This window comes from Agelaius phoeniceus, chromosome 16 (assembly GCF_051311805.1).
Source record: "Agelaius phoeniceus isolate bAgePho1 chromosome 16, bAgePho1.hap1, whole genome shotgun sequence".
NCBI lineage: Eukaryota > Metazoa > Chordata > Aves > Passeriformes > Icteridae > Agelaius > Agelaius phoeniceus.
The window spans coordinates 9,082,958-9,103,566 of NC_135280.1; the positions used below are offsets into that span (position 1 = coordinate 9,082,958).

Sequence of the window (20,609 nt, forward strand, 5' to 3'; positions counted from 1 at the left end):
ATTTAACGAAGTGCATAGCAGTGCAGTGACTCACCTTGTCAGTCTCCAGCATTGCCACCTCTACCTGCCCATCAAATTACTACTCTGGAGCAACAGAACCTAAACAAAGCCAAATTCTTACTTCAAAGAAACCCAGATTTCTACATAAGTAATGCAGAAAAAGCAAGTTACTTCTATCAAAATATTTTATTTTGAAAAGCACAGGAACATTGGTATTTGTGACCAGCAATATGCTATTTGCAACAAATTGCTCTTCCTGCAAGTTGTATTTCCTTAAAGCAATTGTGGGAGTGAGTTCCAGGTTAGATTTTGTCAGAACAAACCTGTTCCCACAACCCTTCTTCATTTTTTTTGTAGATTCGAGGCTTCCTGTCAGGAAACAGGGACTGGGATGGAAATGGATGTTCTTTTAGAAATGTTAATGTAGATCTAATGTGGGAAACAAAGTGGGGGGGCTCAGCCAGGGGTGACGTGGAAAGATTCTGAAAAAGAAGATGGGAGCAAGAGCTGCTTGACATTCAGGATACAATGTTCTCATTATCCTCCCCTCTAGAAGGATACTCCCCACCCTCCCAGGTACAGCAGTGCACTGGGAAAAGTTTTGACAAAGTGTAACACCCCTCTCTCTACTCAGCTAGAAGACAAAAAAGCCCCAACCAGTTCATTTCATGTACCTGTAAAATCTGTGCATCATCTTGTTCCAGCCAGAAATCCACATGTGGGAAAGGCCCCCAGAAATAAGGCCCAATCCGGAGCTGTTCTGTCTTGGCATCGTAGATGTTGGTGAGCTGCAAGAACAGAGGAGGCTGCAGAGGCAGCCAGGGCTGCCCCACACAGGGAGAGCTCCCCTCAGCCTGGCCCAGCTCAGCCCTGACACTGCTACTCCAACACACACAGAGTGAAATGGTGACCACGAACCCAGAGCCACCCAAGGATCTTCTCCTCAGACTTTGGATGTCTCATTGCCCCTGCCTGGACTCCCCATTTTCACCACCCTTTTTACTCACTGGTGCTCCTGTTAAAGTGTGGGCTGAACGCAGATCCTCATCCGGCCCTTTTACTGGGAAGGTTGCAGGGAAGATCTCTGCTGTTTTAACATTCACAGCTGGCAGGAAATAGAGATTAAATATAGTAAGAAATAATTGTTTTGAGGCACTTCTTTACAATGACCATGTACCTAACAAAACTGTTGCGGAACTGCAGAACCCATCACACATTTTTATTTCTCAGACCCCAAGCCTGTGACAGTACATTTCTACTTAATTTCCTTTGGCAGCATTACAATATTCCAGAGATGAGTGAACTAATTAGAAAAAAACACTGAGTAATCAAAGAGAAGAAGATTAAATTCTAAGCATAAATTTACTCCAGTAGCTCAATGCTGATAAGCTTTTAAGAGCAGTAAAAGGAAAAAATCTGTTTGCATTTGTACACAGCCTCTTCATGTGTGCATCTCCCAGCTGTGGCACCACAAGAAAAGCATTTTTGCCTATGCCTCTGACAGTAGTGTGCAACTTTTAGGGTGGACTTTTCTCACCCATTAAAAGCAGTCCATTTACTACTGGAATCTGAAAAGTAATCCAGGGACCAAAAGAAAATTCAATTGTAATTTAACTGACTCACCTATTCCATAAATTATTGGAAAGTGAATATCTTGTTCTTCTCTGTCATTTAGTTCTGTAATCAAGAAAAAGAAGTAAAACTTGGCTTTGGATTTTAGCCTGAGCAGCATTTATTTAATTGTATGTTATTGGATAGCAAGAGATCTGATGTTGCATAAGATAGAAAAAGCCAAGGAAAATGAAATGAAATATGGAAAAGAAGGCAGAGGTCAGTAACAACACACGTGGGACTTGGAGCTGTCTCCTAACAGAACAGCAGCTCCAGCCAGCTGCTTCTGCCAGGACAATTTACAGGGAAAAACCCCTGTTTCTTGGGATATATGTGCCAAAATAACCTGGCCATGATTATGAGCTGGTTGCAGTGCAGCAGCAAAACTGAAAATTACACATCAGTATGGAGGATTTGTGCTGTTCTTTGTGACAGGACAGAGAAAAAGCCATGTCTGAGAAGTTCCCTACCCTTTTATTTCAGGAAAGGTACTTCCAAACCCAAGGGAACATTTTCTTACCTGTTACACAGAAAGTTACTAAATGAACATCCTCTGGCTGGAGGTCAAACGCTCCTGTGATGACAAGGAGAGCAAAAATGTCAGTGAGGGGGGGCAGGGCACTGCTGTCTGGGGCTGAGGGCACACACTGAACCCCTGCCCCAGAACACTGCAAACAGGCTTCTGCACATTTGCTTCAAACTATCAGGAATTTACAGAGACAGGCCGTTTGTAACAGCAAAAATCTGCTAAGAAAGTGCTCTGCCACTTACTCCTTCTACTGACACTGGTTTAGCTTTGGCATCACATCAGCTCTGCTCTGGTCTGCTCTACATTTAGCAGGTTATATTTAAATGTTTTTTTCCTAAAATGTTAAATAGATAGTGAACAAACCCAGTCTTTCATCAACTGTAAATTAGTTCTGCATTTCACCATCCCAAACACCAGAAAAAAAACCCCTCTTTTAAGTTCTGATAGCAATACAGCATTACTGATTCAAATTGTACCTTGATGCATGAAAATCAGAAGGTTAAAGTCAGTTAACCAAAATACTTTGTTCTGCACAGAACTCTCACATTACACAAAACACCCATCAGGTGTCATAGCCACAAGGCTGCATGCCAGGGTCTTTGGTTTTCCTTTTTTGTTTACCCCCTCAAACACCTCCCTCCAATCCTGACACCTGCCCCATCCCTGCCCCATCCCCACTGCAGTGGGGCAGAGGCCTCTCCAGAAGTGACAAAGTGACAAAAGCACAACCCAGAGCACTCCCAGGCAAGCAGGTACTTTACACTTCCAATTGTGAGTGAAGCACTGTCATCACTCCTCTGGAATATGGATTTTATAAAAGACCTGACATTTTTCATCAGACAATTCCAAACAATAATTAAATTTTACCTCATCACATTAAGGTATGAACTAAATGGTAACTGATGAATCATCCACATGTACAGACTGGGAGAGTGACACCACCTGCCCATGATCCCAAGAAGATGAGCAGGAATCAAAGCCCAGCTGAACTGCACCCAACTCTCCAGAGCCAAGTGTGAGCCAGGGAGCAGTGACAGGATCAGACCCTGTGGCCCAGGCACTGAGCACGGGCAAGCCCCAGCAGTCCAGCCCCTCTCCACACCAATTCTCAGGCACAGAAAAAGACCCTTCATGTGAATCCACACTTCTTTCCAGTAAATGACTGTGGACTCGGACTACAAACAAACTCCACCCAAAACTTTTTTTTTTGGACATGAGAGTGCAAAAAACGTGAACTTACTAAGAAGCTGATTAGTAAGTTTTTGTGATAACTGCCTATCATCATTGAAACCTCCAACTAGGTGCACTTCCAGCCTAACAGAGATGGAATAACAGGAAACAGCAATTAAAAAGACATCTCAAAATGAGTATCTTTACAAAATAATCCCCAGCCCAAACTGCAAAGCAATCATTACAGAAGCCTCACTTATTGCAATCACATGCACCAAGCTGGTTTGCATTACAGAGCAAGTTACAATAATTCCATTTTGAAAACTTCAAGGATCATCACCCAGGAAGTGGCACAGGAACAAGCTTGAAGAGGCATTAAATACATGCAATGCTATCCCAAGGGTATCTCTGGCACCTCTGGTTTGGACTGAACTTTGTAACCACCTTTCAGTTAATTAAACTTGAAGATTTTTGTTCCCATGAACTCCTCATGACTATTCTGGACCATGCAGCAGGGTTCTTCTCTAAGCAGTGTCTATGTAAAGTCCTTACAAATCACAAATCTAAGTTCACGAGCTAGTTTTTGTTCTTACCAAACCACAGGGGCAAAACCCTCCACATCCAGAAATAAACTTGTCTACTAAATTCTGTTTCAGAGCTTTTCACCCACTGTCCTATCCTTCACACCATTTTTTTTTAATGTGGACTTACAAAATTCCCTGATAGATTGGCAGATGCTGAAAAGAATTTACAAATACTCTGAAGGGAAAAATATAATATGAACCAAAAACCAGTTATATGGAAAATTTTGCAAATCTGGAACAAAGTTAAATGGGAAACAGTAAACACAACCCTCATGGTGGCATTTTACAGAGACACTCTTCAGAACAGAACCGTGCTTTGAATGACTGCTAAAAACACCCCCAAAATCATCACCAAGTGATTTTCACTTTGCATGCGGCTGCTGATCAAGAGGTGCTTCCTGCACAGTTCCCTCGTCTGAACCCAGCACAAACCCCTCCCAACTCCCCTCCACAGCAGCTGCAGGAACCTTGGAGAGAAGCAGAAGAGGAAGGGAGCAGAGCTGACCTGCCACAGCCCGTGGAGCTGGAGAAGGACTTCACTGAGCTCATGATGAGCGACACCTCGGCCTCGGTGTCCGAGCCGTCGCAGTGGGTCAGGCACGTGGCTCCGCTGCCTGGGAGGGCACACGACAGGGACTGGGTGACAGTGCCACCGAGCGGGGCAGTCCCACTGTGCAGGGAGGGCTGCCCCACACGGCCTCGCCCCCCTCCGCAGGGGATGTGACTGGGGCGAGGCACCACCGTCTGCACGGGCCAGTATAAACCAGCACAGCTCCTGTGAGGGTACAAGTGCCCTCTTAACAGGAGGGAACACCTTAGCAGGCAACATCTCTAATGTCACAAATCCACATGCACACACAAATTCTACCCCTGAAACATCCAAACCCTGCTCTGCCACACTGCTAGACACAGCCCAGGGCTGCAGTGCCCCTGGCCACAGGAGCAGAGCAAGTTAAAATCTGCTCACAGAGTGAGGAGAGCACAGAATCTCACACTGAACACACAACTCTGAGCGAGTCTTTAGTTAACACATTACGTGACTTTTGGGGAATTGGGTTTGTATTGATGTAACTGTAGTTTAATTTATTAATGCCACATAAACCAGCACTAATTCCTTATTTCAGGGGTACAGGCTTTGCTCTGGAGGTCCTCTAGAGATACCTGTGTGTCGGAGCACAACTATGTGGCAGGTAGTGGCGTCATCTGATCCAAGAATGGAAACAGAACCTATTTTAAAGGAGGAAAACACTGTAAGAACTCAGCTCTCACAACCACTGCTTCAGTACAAGAAGAAATGTGTCTGTTCCTACACACCATCTTTAGGGGTAGTCACTGCAAACTCTCTCTGCTGGACATAGAGAAGGCCTTTGGGTTCCACGATCTGAGCTGGCTGACTTCTCAGAAGTTTTGCCTTTTCCTAAAGATAAATGGTAACAAATACTACAAATTATAACAGATATTACAGTGGCTGAATTCTCAGGTGTATCCATTACTTCACAGAAACATCACCTCTGAAAAGCAAAGGGACCCAGCTCAGAGAGAAATACTTGTGTTTTGGATTATTACAGAGTAGTCTGAATTTTCTGTGTTTTGTATTACAGCGTATTCTGAATTTTGAAAATTTTATGCTTTCCTAACAGTGACCAAGTTAATAGTTAAATCTCATAATTCCAGAGAGTTACAAAACACCTTTACCCTGTTATATGGACCATAAAATGGAGGCACAATAAACAGCTTTTGAACTGGGAAAACATTACATTAGATAATACCAGAACTGATCTTGGAAGTTTAATCAGAACAGGAAACTTGAAATACAGAAGTTTCAGTCTTCTGCTGCCACATTTCAGAACATTTATTTTGCACTTATCAAAATACTGTTGTTTATTAGCTCGATTGGTGTGTGGAAAACCCGGATTCCTGGGCTATGACTACTGCAGTGCTTCCTCACAGACCTGCTGGGGACAAAGTCAATTCCCATTCTGGGCTCAAAAAACACTTCACAGCTTTATCAAATTTGCCCTGGTTTTCTGCATAATCTCAGGGTCTGTAAAGAAACACCTTCTGACGGGAAACAGCTCTGCTCACAGTCCTGGCTCGCACTCACCGCTAGGATTATAACATTTACACCCTGGCAGCAAGGTCAGCACCTTCCTCGGAGTGCCCACCTTCCTTTTTATCGCCAGTTTTTGTCATTTTGTCACACAGAAAGCGCCCGCCCAGCCCCGCGGGGCACCCGCACCGGTACGGCTGAGCCCCTCCGCCGACACCGGTTTATTTATTTTGCATCGCCCCGCGGCTCTCCGCTGCCAGAGTGCTGGGAACGCGCAGGGTCGGGGTCGGGGTCGGGGTCGGGACCCCCTACCCCGGGCCGCTTCACCCCGAGGCCGCCCCGCTCCGCCACCCGCCCCGCCGGCCGCGACCGCGGCTCCCCACGGGGGCCCCTTCCCGCTTCCCTCACCTCGAGGTGCGGGTGGGCGCGGATCATGTCCCCCGTGGGCCGGGCCAAGTCCACCCGCGCTCCGTTAACCAGCAGCGGCATCTCGACGAGCGGCGGGCCCGGGCCCGGAGGCGGCTCCGCGCTCCCTCCGCAGGCCGCGCCGGGCCGGGCCGGGCGGCGCCGCGCAGGGCGCTGGGAAAGCGCGGCCGCCGCTCCGCCCGCGGCACCGCGGAACCGCCCCGGGGCTGGGCCCAGGCCCGGGCACCGCGGAACCGCCCCAGGGCTGAGGGAAACGCGCCCGGCCTCGGCGGCCCCGCCTGACGACTTTAACTCGGTAACCTTGCAGCGATTCCCCGGCCGCTGCGGGGCATCCTTAAGTTGTGGTATGAAATTATAACAGTTATAAAGCCACAAATTTACAAATCACTGAATTATTGAGGCTGGAAAACACCTCTGAGATCATAGAATCCAACCTCTATCTGAACGCCACTGTGTCACTGTACCATGGCACTGAGGACCACATCCAGCCTGGAATTAAATTCCTCCAGGGACGGTGACTCCACCATCCAATGGAAGAATGAAGAAATCATTCCCAACGTCCAACACAAACCTCCCCCGGCACAGTTTAAGGTTATATACCCTCGTTCTACCACTGGGTGCTTGGGAGAAGAGGCTGATCCCCACACCACCATCCTCTGCCCCAGCAACCACAAGTTGGATTTTCAGACAATCCCAAAGAAAACCGTTTTTCCTCAAAGATCAGGGTTTTTTTTCCTCCAGTTGTCTGTGGAATATACTACGGGGAATAACGATGGTAGCAGCAGAGTTAATTCACCCTGCAGGGAATGTGGACAGCCAGGCACCCAGCCTGCCCACAGCCCAGAGACACCAACTGCCCACGACCCCAGCTCAGCCTTTCCATCCAATTTCACAGAAATAAACTGTCCCTAGAAGTGTTCCAGGCCCAGCTGCATTGGGCTGAGCAAACTGGCCTGGTAGAAGGTGATCCTGCCAGTGACAGGCTGGTTGGAACTAGGTGATCTTTAAGGTCCCTACCAACCCAGGCCATTCTATGACTTTATGATTCTATAGTAGAATAAATGCTTTCTTCAAAAGATACATTGCATTTCTCATGTGAGACAAAATTGCACCTCAGGATGAACACTCTTCTCACAGCTGTTGGTATTTACAAAGTCTCTTTAGCAAAGCACCAGCACCTGCCAGCACACCTGCCTGCCATTACATGGAGAAAACCAGAGCTGTCAGAGCAAAGGTTCCAGAAACACTTAAACAAAACTGTGTAACTTCAGTACAGACAGTTCAATGTCTGCACATTACACTTACGGGTTTTTTTTTTTGTTTTTCATGATATGTGGAAGTTCCTGAATCACATACCTAGTACTACAACTGGGCAAGTTTTACACACCCTCATTTTGAAAGTAGTGTCTGAAGGGCATCTTTTAAAGGATATGTTCCCTGCTGTTGACGTGAGGGTTCTTTTGTGCCAGGAGAAAATGCAATTGTTTTAGAAGGAAATCTATTGTTTATTACTCAGGACTGAAAATAAAGAGGACTACAATTAAAACCAAAACTTCTCAGTTTATACAATTTTGCAGTGTCATTCCCAAACTCATTTCTGCAATCTGTCAGAATGAACACCCCAACTTTGAGAAGTCAGGCTCCAGAGAGGGCACCTCAGTTACATACAGACATGTGGTTTTCTAAAGGATGTTAAGAATTGCACTCTTTGCATCAAACTTTATTGGCTCCAAATAAAAATGCTGTCTTAAAAGCCTCCAAGTTCTAAAGAAGGGCAACTGGAGTTTAGTCTTAAATACATAAAATTTTCAACTAAATGTTACACGAATAACATTTATTTTTTTCCCATTGTTTATATTCTTACTCCAATCTAAAAGCCAGCAACCATGGAAAGAAGACAAGAAACCTCTGTAGAGAAACTCTACACTGACTGACAGACACACGGACAACACAAGGACACCACTGACACCATCACGTCCTTACCACAAGGGAAGACTTTTTTTTTTCTATTTTAAGCATTCACATATAAACTTCAAACCTGGCAAATAAATATCTGTCTTGGAGTGCTTCACAAGCATCCCAAGAAAACTATCTACAAATAATACATTCAGCTACTCCCTCATTTTCAACACCTCCAACAACCATCACTTTCACATGTCTGAACTTTCCTAGCTGGGAAAGGTGTGTGTCAGCTACAGATTTCAGGATAATGCTTTCTGTCTGAGCACACTTCCCACTAGCAAGTGGCTTCACCAAGCATGGCTCTACAGACAGGAAAAGCTGAAGAGATGTGTGTGGAAGAACCACTGCCAGACTGGATTCATGCCCTGCCTATTGAGAGATCTCCTGCTTTAGGGCAAATTTAGGAGGAAACTTCCAAAGGGGTCCCTCTAGAAAGCAGCTTCAAGCAACGTGGCTACTGACTGCTTTGTCCCAGTACAGAGTAAGTGAAATCCAAATGCAATCAGTACAGATTGTTTCAGATTTCTCAAGCCTCACACTGGGTGCCAAAAAATGGCAACCAAGGACAAGAGATTACACCATTACTGTGAAACCAGCTCAAGAAGAGTCATCAGAGTTGGAACACTGACAGTGGAATTCTGGTCCCCACACAAATCTGCAGGAAGAAACACCAGAATTTCACCCCTGATATATAAAACCTTGTAGAGAAACATTAGTAAATTAAGTTTTGAAGAGCTGGAAAAAACTATTAAAAAATCCTTCTAAGTCATAAAAACCATTTCAATGTGAAATTTGTAAAATATCACCCTATTTATTCTCTAAGCTTTTCTAGCAACATATAACTTTAACATATCTGTAGAAATCTGATGACTAAGAAACAGTAATTTTTCTTAAATGTAGTTACTTAAAACATTTGCCAGTTTGGAAAGTTGAGCTCAAGTCTCTTTCCAGAGCAAAACATTGCACACAATTTTCAACCTATTCCACATTTTCCCTTCTGGTTGCCCATGTCACAGTGGGTATGGCACGTAACAGTCTGCAGGGGAGCCAATGCTGCTCACAGGGCTCCGCGTGTTGGACTCGTAAGAATTTGGTGCAATTTCAACCACACCATCATTTTGAGGAGTTTCTCCTTTTAAAAAGTCATCGTCTTCATCTTCAGAAGTACCCTGCAAAAATTTAAAAGGATCAGTGAGAATGGGAAGATACTGTCAAATCTTCCTGGATTTCCACTGTGATTGCTACAACCACCTGGAATGGTAAGAGAATTTGATGTACTCTGATTATGAAATATGGGAACTGAATGACATCTACAGGGTGGATTTCCCAGTAACATCATCATGTCCATTTTCTGAGCACATTCAAAAAGCTTTCAGATGGCTCCTGTGCTGCAGGAGAGGGAAAAGTGCTCCCAAGGCAAGAATGGATCAATTCCTAAAGCTTCCAAATTTCAGTCTCAGTTTCCCCTAAATGTATAGTGTACTCTTATCTACTTAAAAAAATATTCTGCAATAAAAGCAGCTGATAGCTGAACTGTGTTTGGATCAGGGAAGATTACCTTTTTAATGGGTTTCTTCAGATCCTCAAGATCTTCAGCACTCAGCTCTTCCCAGAACTGATACATAGGATCAATGGTCTTCTTTGATCTGAGAGAGGAAGCAAAGCACAGAATGAGTTATTGTATTCACAGTAGGGGTACATTTTAATTTAAATCTTTGACAATCTGGTTAAAATGCAGAATATGAAAGGTACAAAGGATCAGGGAGGAAAGTGAACAGCAGAAAGACTGACAGTTTGCTACAGGTTGTATTCATTATTTTCTAGAAGGCACAAAGGAGTTGTTCACTTTTCAAGTCTACCTTTTGAGTATGTAGGGGTCAAAGGGGAAGAAGCTGTCGAGGGGGTTGGTGCAGGTCTGCACAAGGTCGCCCCCGGTGCCGCTCCGCACAACGGGGATGAACTGCCTGTTGTTCCTCTCTATAATTGTGTAGCAGAACACCAACTGGTATTTCCTTTAAAAAAGGGAATAAAGAAAAGATAAGCGCTTCCAGCACACCCAAAGCAAGATTTTCAGATGGATGGTATGAAAACACAAAGTTATTTTTGAACAAGTATCACTTCTATCTTCCATTTTCCAGCTGTTATTAAGAGTTTGCAGGATAGTCACAAGGTAAGGAGTCTGTTTTCTTCCTCTAAGCCCCTATAAACTTTATTCCAAGTACAAACACACTGGCTCCAACACAGAGCAATCCATTTCATAGGACTGCAGGATTCCATTGAAATTCACCTATCAATAAACTTATCCCTAATCAATATGGGCAGTATTATGTCTCAGGTAATATTCAAGACTCTGCCTAACAAAACCCTGTGCTGGTTTTAGATACACACAACACCTGTACCAAGCTTTACTGAAGTAAATGAGCAGGTACCTGGTAATGGCAGCAAACAAGTTGACAACAGAAGGGATACAAATCTTCAGGGGGTTTAGCTGACACATGACAATGCGCTCAAAATTTAAACTCTGCAGATACGACAGACCTTCAAAATAAAAACAATTAGCAAATATAAATTAGGTATCATATAAACTGAAGTCAGTTGCTAAGAATTTCCAGTGTGACATGCCTCACTCTGCAACACCACCAGAGAAGCACATCCTGGGGCACTCTCACAGTGGAGGTCTGGCCCCAACATGTGTACAAGCCACCTCATTCTATTTAGAGCACAACAAGATAAATTTGCCATCAGATACTTGACTGAATTGACCACTATAAAACACAGTAACAGTAAAACTTCTAATGAATCCTTTCAAACCTAAGATGCTCACCTTTCCTTAAATTTCCATCCAGAAGTTGTTTATGACGGAAAATAAGCGTATAGAACACTGCCTGACACGTGGAATAGAACGGCCCATGGAGAGCTACATCACAGTAGGCATTAGCTCCTTTATCCTGATTATCAATGTATTTATGCAGCCAGTTCACCAGAAGATCCAGACATGCTTTTACTGTACTGTAGTGCAGGGAGAAAAAAGAAGTGTAAAAAATAACACCTGAAATGGTGTAGAAAAGATGTTCAACAAATATTCAAGAATCTCAGTGATTATAAGAACATCAGTAAGAAAATCTCTTTGTAAAGGAATGATTCTGTTACAAGCTTTCTCCTTTATCTCAGCATAAAATGAATCAATCAGCACTGAAAACCCCAAACAGTGAAAGGACAGGATGCCAGAAGAGATGAATCCATGAACACACAGTAATCAACCAGAATTTTTGGTTACAGGTAATACAGAGCAATGCCTCCCATGTCCAGCAGGTAATTCCAATATCCAACTAACTCCAATGTTGAAGTCACCACACCCTCCCTGAACAGCACAAAAATATAGAATGTGTACATAAAAAGGAAGACATTTAAACCATTCTCTATCAAAATAGTAGAACAAATGATCTCCCTGTTCCAGAGCCTGCAGAAAGTGCCTAACACTGGGTACTGAAAACATCAGATACACTGGGAATCTATGACTGCCTGAAGTCAGCACAACCTACCCCTGCTCAGCACTTCTTGGTTAGTGAAGCCCAAAACAGCAAGTCATGAACCTCAGAAATCATCAGCCTGCATGCTGTATGTGTTTTCAAGCTTCAAGACAATACTGAACCAATATTGTTGAAAGGACAAACAAGACCCTTGATTCAGGATTACTGACAAAGCAGTGGGAATAGAAGACCAATTCTCTACTTGAGCTCCACAATAGCATGAATCGTTTGGTTCTGTTCATGTGTGAAAACAACTTACACAATGGGAATAAATTTAGCTCTTGCCAAGAAGCTGCCAATATAACTCCCAGCAGTCTGCCTGATTACTGAAGGATTGTTTGGATCCTGCAGTTTCTTCCAAAGATGGTCTAAAAACGCTTCAGCCAACCCCTGGAAAAAAAGATACACAGACATTGTGAGATGACACTGTTTAAGCAAGACATTCCCATTATTTCTCAATTCCCATTATTTCCATAACTAAACCATTACAAAAATCTACCCATAACTGCAGTAAATAACCACACCTACACATGATGGAAGAGCACTAATTTCTGTGTCTTTTTCTATACTCAGTTATAAAAGAAAGAACAGTTTGTTGAGAGAGATGGGACAATGAAGGTTGGGGGAACAACTAACAGCAGACACAATTTTCAAATCAAAGACCTAAGAGACAGCATCTCTGCAATAGTTTTGGGATGCTGAAGAAATTTGCATCCCATGTCCTGGGTGCAAGAGTCCAACTGATTGTTGTCAAAGAGATCAGTTTTAACCATGTTTGTTCCTTCACACTTGCTAAGAGTCCATCTGTAAGTGGTTTATGAACAACATGGGAAGAGCCATAAAGCTCTTAAAGGAAAAGTCAAGCTAAATTTATCTTTCAGCAATATGCTAAAGTTTCATCTTTTTTTTTTTTTTAAGAAGCAGTATCTCATAAAGAAAAAGAAAGGAGTAACAGAGAAGAAAAAGAAAGTGAAGATATTAATGAATCCTGAATGTACTTGCTATCTTCAGAGTAGAATTACAGCAAAGAAAACTGTTTTGTAAAAAAAAACCAAAACAAAGATGCAGAAATGACAGAGGACACTGCATTTTAAAACCAGTTTTTACTCACCAATTTAAAGCTACAGATGTAAAACATGAAATACTGTACATGACACGAAGCATGGGTTGGTAAAATGAGCTTGTCAAAAACAGAAACCAGATCCCGATACAAATCCTTCGTGTTGCTGATGTCAAGCTTGCCTACACAACAAAGCAACAGAACAAAATGAAACATTTCAGGGGTTTTTCCCTGCCCTCATGCTGCAGAAATGGTATTTATATCTTTCTACACCAGTAAGAATATGTAAAGGAAAACTGTCAACCTGACTTCTCAGTTTATCTGACATCCAAAAATCCAGGTGTACAATTCTACTGCTTTCTAAGGTGGTGTAAATGAAGAATCTCTCTGTGTGAGTGTGCACATATATAAAGCTGCTAGACATGCAAACTTTGCAATAATGTGTTAGCTTAAAAGAGCAAGAAAAAACACAAATAAATCACCTGACTTATGTGGAGAAGATACAGCATAATGGTTTCTAAATATTGTTTTAAATATATAAATCTGAAGAATTCAAACCCTTAGTGCCTAACAGTGAAAGATATTTCTTTATTCTTTTTTCTCCTGTAACAAAGGCAATTGATTGATGTGTCTGGTTGTTTTGATCTACTTCCAGTCTTCATGATGTTGAAAGGATCCATAATTCTAACACTCAAGTAGAGCAAATGATAAAAACATTTATACCCTATTACAGTAGGTACCTCTCCCAGCACCTGGGCAGTGGCAGGAATGTGAACTATAGCCTGCTAATGGCAGAATTCTGCTTTATCTCACAATACAGAGAGAGAGAGCTCCTCTTAAGTGTTTCTTACTTGTTAGCAAAACAACAAATTTGTTTATAGAGCAAGAGTTCTCACCATCCACATGGCAAACATCTCTAATGTATGAGAACAGGATGGTCATCAGGATGTCCAGACGCTCTGCAAGAGGATGGGCCATTCTCTCAATATTGGGAGAGACAACTTTGCTGCCTTTTCTGTCTTCATCTTCCTCCTGGTAGATAAAATGGCACATGCAGCTTTTAAATACACAAATCCCAGAGACAGCAATTACAGGAAAAGTCAAGCTAAATTTATCTTTCAGCAATATGCTAAAGTTTCATCTTTTTTTTTTTTTTTTTAACAAGCAGTATCTCATTATACAGTATAAGGAAATTTTTGCACACTAAGCCAAGTATCATGAATTCTTTAACTAGCTTTATTGCACAGCTGCTTGTGTTTTTACATAATGAAATTGATTTGGTGAATGTAGCACTGGGTGTTTACATGAATAAGTCAATACATGAGAACACATTAATCATTTGTCAGCTGTTCAGGTTTCAAGAGCAGCGTGCAGTGCAGTAACAACAAACTAATAATGAATTTCCACACTTAGTTCATTGCCACTTCAGAAGTGATAATTTTACTAAAAAAATTTAATAGAACAAGATAACCAACCATGTCAAAAAGTCCCTCCTCTGTAGATTTTTCCTCGCTAGCACAGTTATTAGCAGTTTCTTCAGCATCTTCAATATCTTGCTGTGGAGTGCTAACCTACAGTTGCAAACAAGAAATTAATGTCTATAAAACCATGACAATAATACGAAAATCGGGTATTTTATTATTTATATAAAAGGCATGACCACATGAGTAAGTTCTTCACTAGATTCTGTCCTGAACTAAATAAACATTTTAAAAAGGAATGATGTGCCATACACGAATGAACATTCCAAACTTTCTGAAACTTTTACCTCCCCAGCATCTGCTCTGCCCAGACTATTACACAGTGAGGCAAAAAGCCACCATCATTTACAGTGCTAGCTCTCCTGCCTTTTTTTAGGATTTTACTTCAAAGAGATGACACAACCAATCAAGCACACAAAGAAAAGCCCATTCACATTAGTGCTGATCACCACAAGACAGTTATTTGGACTCTGGCAGAGACTCCAGGCAGGGTGTAACAGCACACACCATACAGTTACCCTCAGGTGTGGGAACATCTTTATCCTGGGAATGAAGTATAAATTTGGCTGGGTTTATACCCACGATCAGAAGGGCATTTTTTGTAGAGTCTAAAAATGAAGCATATTTCATTTCCTACTCTGTGTATTTTAATGCCAACCTTCCATAAAAGATAACACACAATAAACTTACATCCAACTTCAGCAGCTTTTCAATAATAAGCTCCAGAATCTGAAGCCTCAAAGTTGGGAGATACACAGTAACTCGCAGCAGGTTATGGACATAACATTCCTATAACACAAAATTAATTGGTATCAATAATAGTGTTAACAGAAAGTCAAATTTCTGCAAAGGACTTCTAGAAAACAAGTTTCTTAATTTATTAGCTAAAGACACAGAAATAGGTTTAAACAGATTGCGTTCAATGAGGAGTAAGTAAATGTATAAACTAACAAACAAGACAACCTGAGACTCCTCATCAAGGAGGTCCATGGTGTGCACTGATTAAGAAAGCAATCCAGTGGAAAAAATATGTGGTGATGTTATTAAAGATGAGCACAATGCTTGTGCATAAGTAACTCAGAATGCTTGGACAGCCTTACACTAAACAGACATGACCCTGTACATGGTTATTATATATGTAATTATCATATATATAACAAATTCTTCAAAAAATCTGCATGGACTGCCATCAAATCAGTTGTATTACTATACAGAACATTTATACATTTAGATAAACAGATGAACAAATCAACAAAAATAATCACAGCTCTTACCAGAGTTCTTTCTGATTTATTAATGAAAGGAAAGAATTCCACAAGTATCGGCATGAGAAACTGTGGTGTCCTATAATTAATTAAAAACCAAAAATCAGACCTAAAAGTGATAGGTTTGCAAATATTGAACTCCAGCACTCTAAAGATGTACTGGAACAAGTACATCTTATTTCACAGGAACTTTATTTTAAGGTAAGCAATTGTATAAAATGTGGTTTGGCAAGGATCACTGGACAGACAATAAATGGCAAACTTTCAAAATGCACTTGTTAGAAGCCACTTCAAATATCACTATGGAATATAGAATACAGAAGCCACTACCAACACTTTTCCTACTTCCCATTTCTGTTAACAGGATTTTCAGCTGCTGATGCCTGACAGAAACTTCATGTTTGTGTAAAGCATTCTACCAGTTACTGAATACTGGGAAAAATCATGCAATGAAATGAAGCGTTATACTTCCAATTAAGAGGAAAAAACCCATCAGTTCCCAAGCTTGAAATCTGCAAGGAAAGGGCACACAAGCCCAAGGGATTCTGTACTTACGAAGGAACGTATCTTGCAACAGTTTGCAACGCTCTGTGGCACGTGTCGAAGTTTGCAGAAATGTCTAGAGAAAGAAAAAGAATTCTTACGCACTTGGTTACAGAAAACTAAATCAGGAACCAGTAAAAACAGTTCATCTCAACTACACAATGGAAAGATTCCCAAGGAAACTGCATTTGCCAAAATGTTCTTTTGCAGGGGTGTACCTTGAGGTAAATAAAATAGAAACCAAACAACTCCTAACTTTTCCGTGGCTTTGAAACAATCTAGGGCTAGGAATGTTTCCCTATGTGTCTTATTCCTACAGATACTGCACCAACAGGAATCGTTTCAAAGCAAAAAGGAGTGGGTCAGCACACCATTGATTTGAGTACAAGACAGTCTTTAATTCCTTGGGAATTTAAGGATGGTTCTTGATGTTTTCCTTGAACTCAGCTCAATTAATTTTGTAAAAAAGGAGCAACATGCACTGGATTCTTTTTTAGTAAAGGCACTACAGCAGCATATATATCTATATCCTTTATACTCACTTTCATCATCATCATCAGAATCTGAAATATCCACATCATCTTCTCTGATGGTTATTCGAGCTAGCAAAAAAATGAGATTATTATATCAAAATTGTATAAATCTTACAGGTGACAAATTCAATAGCAAACACACTGAACAACAGTCTCCACAGGGACTAAAACATCGAAATTAGCCACAAGACTTTCTTAAAGACTGTTTTATTTACAGAACCAGGAAGTTCTTGAGAACATCCGACATGATCCTCATACTTCAGCTTTTGGTTTTTTAGCAGTAAAAATATTATACAGTTCATTCATTTCCAAGACATCTCCAGAACAGGATCTGTATTAGCACCTAGAATATGTCTTCTAAAATCTAGGTAGAGAAAACTGTCTGTATGACAATCAACATGAAAAAACTCAATAACCCAATAACTAATTGTGTTATGGACTGTATTTATACAGAAGTTCTCTATCTAGGGATTTTGATGAGCAAACAAAGACGAGTAGGAGAGCAGTAACTTACGGGGCACAAACTGCGCCACGATCATCCGGAGGCAGGGCCTGAGATGGACAGTTTGTGCTGACACAAGATTGCCAAGAAAACCCAGATATTCTTCCACTACCTCTCGGCTCCTCCTCAACCATGGCAGCTTCTAGAAGTAAACAAAGATCAAGATGTCAGAGAAGGACGTTTTGAGTACTAAACTCTTAATCTTCCCATATAGCAAACCAACAGATACTTACCAGCAAAATGTTGACCAGTTGTCCAAGCTCTTTGGTCAAATATGCAACAGAAGCTCGAAATTCATGCAGCCAATTAATGATCTGGGCATCCTTAAAATAAGCAGAAAAAATAGGTAACTATTTCAATAAACAGTACTACCTAGTAGCAGAAAATAGCAAAATCCTTCGAAGTCAAAGATTAAGACTGTAAATAGAAATTGTTTTCATACTAACATGAAAGGAATTTCAGTTTGTGCCCTCACCAATGGAAGTTCTTGAATGCAGAATACATTCATGCCAAGTCCTAAGCCAACAGCCTGCCATGAAGACTTCAATCAGACTGAGCAAGGCATGAAACCTCCCTCACACAGAACTTAAAAGAAATGGTATTCCATCATCATTTTCTTTTCTCTTTTGTTGTAGTTTAAGCAGAAGGGACATTCAAGTCTTGAAACAGCAAATGTGGCAGGTACTTGTAGCTACACAGAAGAGCTGTGAAACAATACTTCTGGGTATAACTACTAAATGCATATGTATGTTACTGCCTAATGAAACCGGATTTAGTGAGAACAGAAGGTAAAATTCAATGCAACTTTAATGCTGTGAAAGTCAGAAACCACAGATCTACAGAAGTGTCTCTATAATCAAGCATCAGTGACCTAAAAAGATGGTATCTGGAACAAAGACAGACTCAAAGGGTAGAGCAGAGTCAGTAAGCATGAGATACCATTTATAAAGATCCTGCATATATATATGTATAAACAGACTTTTTTTTCCCATTTAGGGTTTTAATTCTGATGGTTTCTGCAAAGAAAAAAAGCTCTTAAATACAATTTAAAGCAAAGGATTAGTGTAAGCACCAGAATGACTTGTCTGGTGATTACACTCAGACAGACGAACTTTAAATCATCAGACCCCTGACTATCAAAGTCTTACCTTTATGTCTGGATCTGACAGCTGATGTTTTAACAACTCAAAATCTGTGGTGTCACCCTAGCAGGGGAAACAAAAAATAAATAAATTACTTTCTTTTTTTTCTTTTCTTCAGTAAAAACTACCAATTTCCAAACTACCAAATCAATGTATCTGAACAACCAACTATTGTATTGAGCAGGTACATCAAGAATACAAGACAGCCAGCTCAGCAAAGCTGAAGCAGCAGTAACAGGGTGTTGTCCAGAAGACAACCGAGGCTGCTGGCTCATTTTCAGCTGCTCTCCCTGCAGACACAGCTGGATTCCCGTGCACACTTTAGCATAAGCCAGGCTTTACATTCACCCGGCCACTCAGGTTGACTCACAGGGGAAATCTTTTCGCTCGCACAGCAATACCGCCTGGCACAAGCCTACAACGCTCAGCACCTTCAATTTTTTCCCCTAAGCCTTCAGGCACGGTCTTGCGTAAGGCAAAACGAGGCTTCTCACGGAATGACCCCAGGAACAGCAGCCCGGACGCGGCGCAGGCCCCCGACAAGCCGCAGTCACCTTTTCGTACTTAAGCAGGATCTCGGTCAGGGTCCCCCCGAACCGCACCGTCTTCCTGGGCGGGGAGCTGATGAACTCGTCCGCTCCCAGCATGGTCACGGCGCCTGCGGGGAGGGGAAGCCGCGTGAGCACCGCTCGGAGGCCCGGGGCACCTCTCGGGCCCTTCCTCGGCAGGGAGAGCCGCGAGAGCCGCGGCTCCTCTCCCGAGGGTTCCCCCCGCTGCCCCCTTGCCTTGCGGTGGCGGCCGCGCCCCCGCTACCGGGGCCAGCGGCGCCTCGCCCCGCGCCCTGCGCGTCCCGGCTGCCCGCGCCGCCACATGTCGCTCCGGCGGAAACTGCGCGGCCGGGCGGAAACCGCGCCGGGCGGCACCGCCCCTCGCACCGCCGGGCCGCACCGCCCCTCGCACGGCCGCGCCGCACCGCCGGGCGGCTCCACTGAGCGGGCACAGAGCCGGGCGACTCCACTGAGCGGGCTCGGAGCGGCTCCACTGAGCGGGCACGGAGCGGGCACAGAGCCGGGCAGCTCCACTGAGCAGGCTCGGAGCGGCACCGCCGGGCGGCAGCACTGAGCGGGCACGGAGCGGCTCCACTGAGCAGGCACGGGGCAGCACCGCCGGGCGGCTCCTCTGAACGGGCAGGGAGCGGCACCGCCGGGCGGCGGCGCTGAGCGGGCACGGAGCGGCTCCACTGAGCAGGCACGGGGCAGCACCGCCGCGCGGCTCCTCTGAACGGGCAGGGAGCGCCAGGAGGGAGCAGCCGCAGCGCTGCCCCCGCCCGCCGTGGTGCGGGCGGACCGAAGGAGCCGGGCAGGGGCACGGAGAGGGCGTTTCTCTCCCCGTACGCGGGGATGAAGCCGGGCAAGAGAAGCGCTCTACTCGTCACCGTTCTGGTTTTAACACTGACTCCCGGTAGCGCTCCCAGCGTGCCGGGGTGCGTGAGCAGAAGTCCAGATTTATCCCCAGGCCATGGTGGAGGGATCCCATCCCGGGATGGTTCACAAGCGAGCGCTCCCCGACCCCTTGGGCAGTTCGCCGTGAGCGGTGGGAGTCGCCCGCAGCCCCTCACAGCACAGGTGACGCCAAGGGCATGGCTAGCCTACGTTATCAACTAAAAATTGCAATCCGAAGGGGTAAACTAAATGGTCCGAACAACTTAATAGAGATTAAAGAGGGCCAAGAACCTGCTCTAAACAAAGCGGAGTTTGACCTTGGGAAGTAATAATGGATTTGCTAGAACAGAGGCACAGGAACTTCAAGTGAGATTTCTGGATGTCTTCATCATCCCTATGGAGGCTAGGTCTATCTTGAAGCACCAGTCATTAAACAAAATGTGTTACAGACTTTTCTGTCTCGAGCTAGTAACTGGTTTTGCTCCCAAAGATTGGGGGCAAATTCTACTGCTAGAGCAACCCAGGTAAGTATGAACAGAGACTTGCATTTCCTGTGTAGTTCTTCAGTAACATCCATTCAAAGCTTACTTTGACTGAATATGTAAAATTTACTTCACCCACTCACACAAACTAGCTACAGCAACCCGTGCCAGGATTTGACCTTAGCCCTTTCAACTTGGTATACACTTATGCTTCTTTTCTACACAAACTCCTACTGTAATAATTACGTTGCTCCCAGCGACTCTCACAAGTCACACCAAACAGATTTTTGTAGGCGT

General features: G+C 43.4%; 2 protein-coding genes across 4 annotated transcripts; both read right to left on the bottom strand.

Moving 5' to 3' along the window:
• Positions 1-167: 167 nt before the first annotated feature.
• NTAN1 (N-terminal asparagine amidase) lies at positions 168-6,568 on the bottom strand. 3 transcript variants are annotated; one of them, XM_054643515.2, is made up of 10 exons: positions 6,353-6,568; positions 5,209-5,311; positions 5,056-5,121; positions 4,400-4,508; positions 3,381-3,454; positions 2,132-2,185; positions 1,624-1,677; positions 1,008-1,105; positions 675-788; positions 168-482 (listed from the first exon to the last, which is right to left on the bottom strand). In XM_054643515.2, exons 1-10 carry the CDS (start codon positions 6,431-6,433, stop codon positions 303-305), a joined length of 933 nt encoding a protein of 310 aa, XP_054499490.2. In that variant the 5' UTR covers positions 6,434-6,568; the 3' UTR covers positions 168-302. The 3 variants fall into 3 exon arrangements, with proteins under 3 accessions (XP_054499490.2, XP_077042812.1, XP_077042811.1); XM_077186697.1 differs by lacking the exon at positions 5,209-5,311 and having other exon boundaries at positions 6,353-6,489; XM_077186696.1 differs by lacking the exons at positions 3,381-3,454; positions 4,400-4,508 and having other exon boundaries at positions 6,353-6,562.
• A 1,506-nt stretch (positions 6,569-8,074) lies between these two features.
• RRN3 (RNA polymerase I transcription factor RRN3) lies at positions 8,075-19,331 on the bottom strand. The gene is made up of 18 exons (XM_054643771.2): positions 19,174-19,331; positions 18,943-19,046; positions 18,395-18,451; positions 17,480-17,569; positions 17,259-17,388; positions 16,754-16,813; positions 16,224-16,287; positions 15,678-15,747; positions 15,094-15,192; positions 14,398-14,493; positions 13,819-13,954; positions 12,974-13,104; positions 12,122-12,252; positions 11,157-11,341; positions 10,762-10,870; positions 10,192-10,344; positions 9,891-9,978; positions 8,075-9,501 (listed from the first exon to the last, which is right to left on the bottom strand). The coding sequence occupies exons 2-18, from the start codon at positions 19,033-19,035 to the stop codon at positions 9,343-9,345; spliced, it is 1,851 nt and encodes a 616-aa protein (XP_054499746.2). The 5' UTR covers positions 19,036-19,046; positions 19,174-19,331; the 3' UTR covers positions 8,075-9,342.
• Positions 19,332-20,609: the final 1,278 nt, after the last annotated feature.

Excerpts from the sequence above, each read along its gene's own strand:
- NTAN1 (XM_054643515.2), bottom strand. The coding sequence starts at position 6,433 with ATGCCGCTGCTGGTTAACGGAGCGCGGGTGGACTTGGCCCGGCCCACG. Across the intron at positions 1,106-1,623 it reads TCCAATAATTTATGGAATAG|CTGTGAATGTTAAAACAGCA; the intron begins GTGAGTCAGTTA and ends ATTTCCTGCCAG. Across the intron at positions 483-674 it reads ATGATGCACAGATTTTACAG|AATCTTTCCACGTCACCCCT; the intron begins GTACATGAAATG and ends CTTCTTTTTCAG.
- RRN3 (XM_054643771.2), bottom strand. The coding sequence starts at position 19,035 with ATGCTGGGAGCGGACGAGTTCATCAGCTCCCCGCCCAGGAAGACGGTG. Across the intron at positions 13,955-14,397 it reads AGGAGGGACTTTTTGACATG|GAGGAAGATGAAGACAGAAA; the intron begins GTTGGTTATCTT and ends TTTATCTACCAG. Across the intron at positions 10,345-10,761 it reads TTGTTTGCTGCCATTACCAG|GAAATACCAGTTGGTGTTCT; the intron begins GTACCTGCTCAT and ends CCTTTTTTAAAG.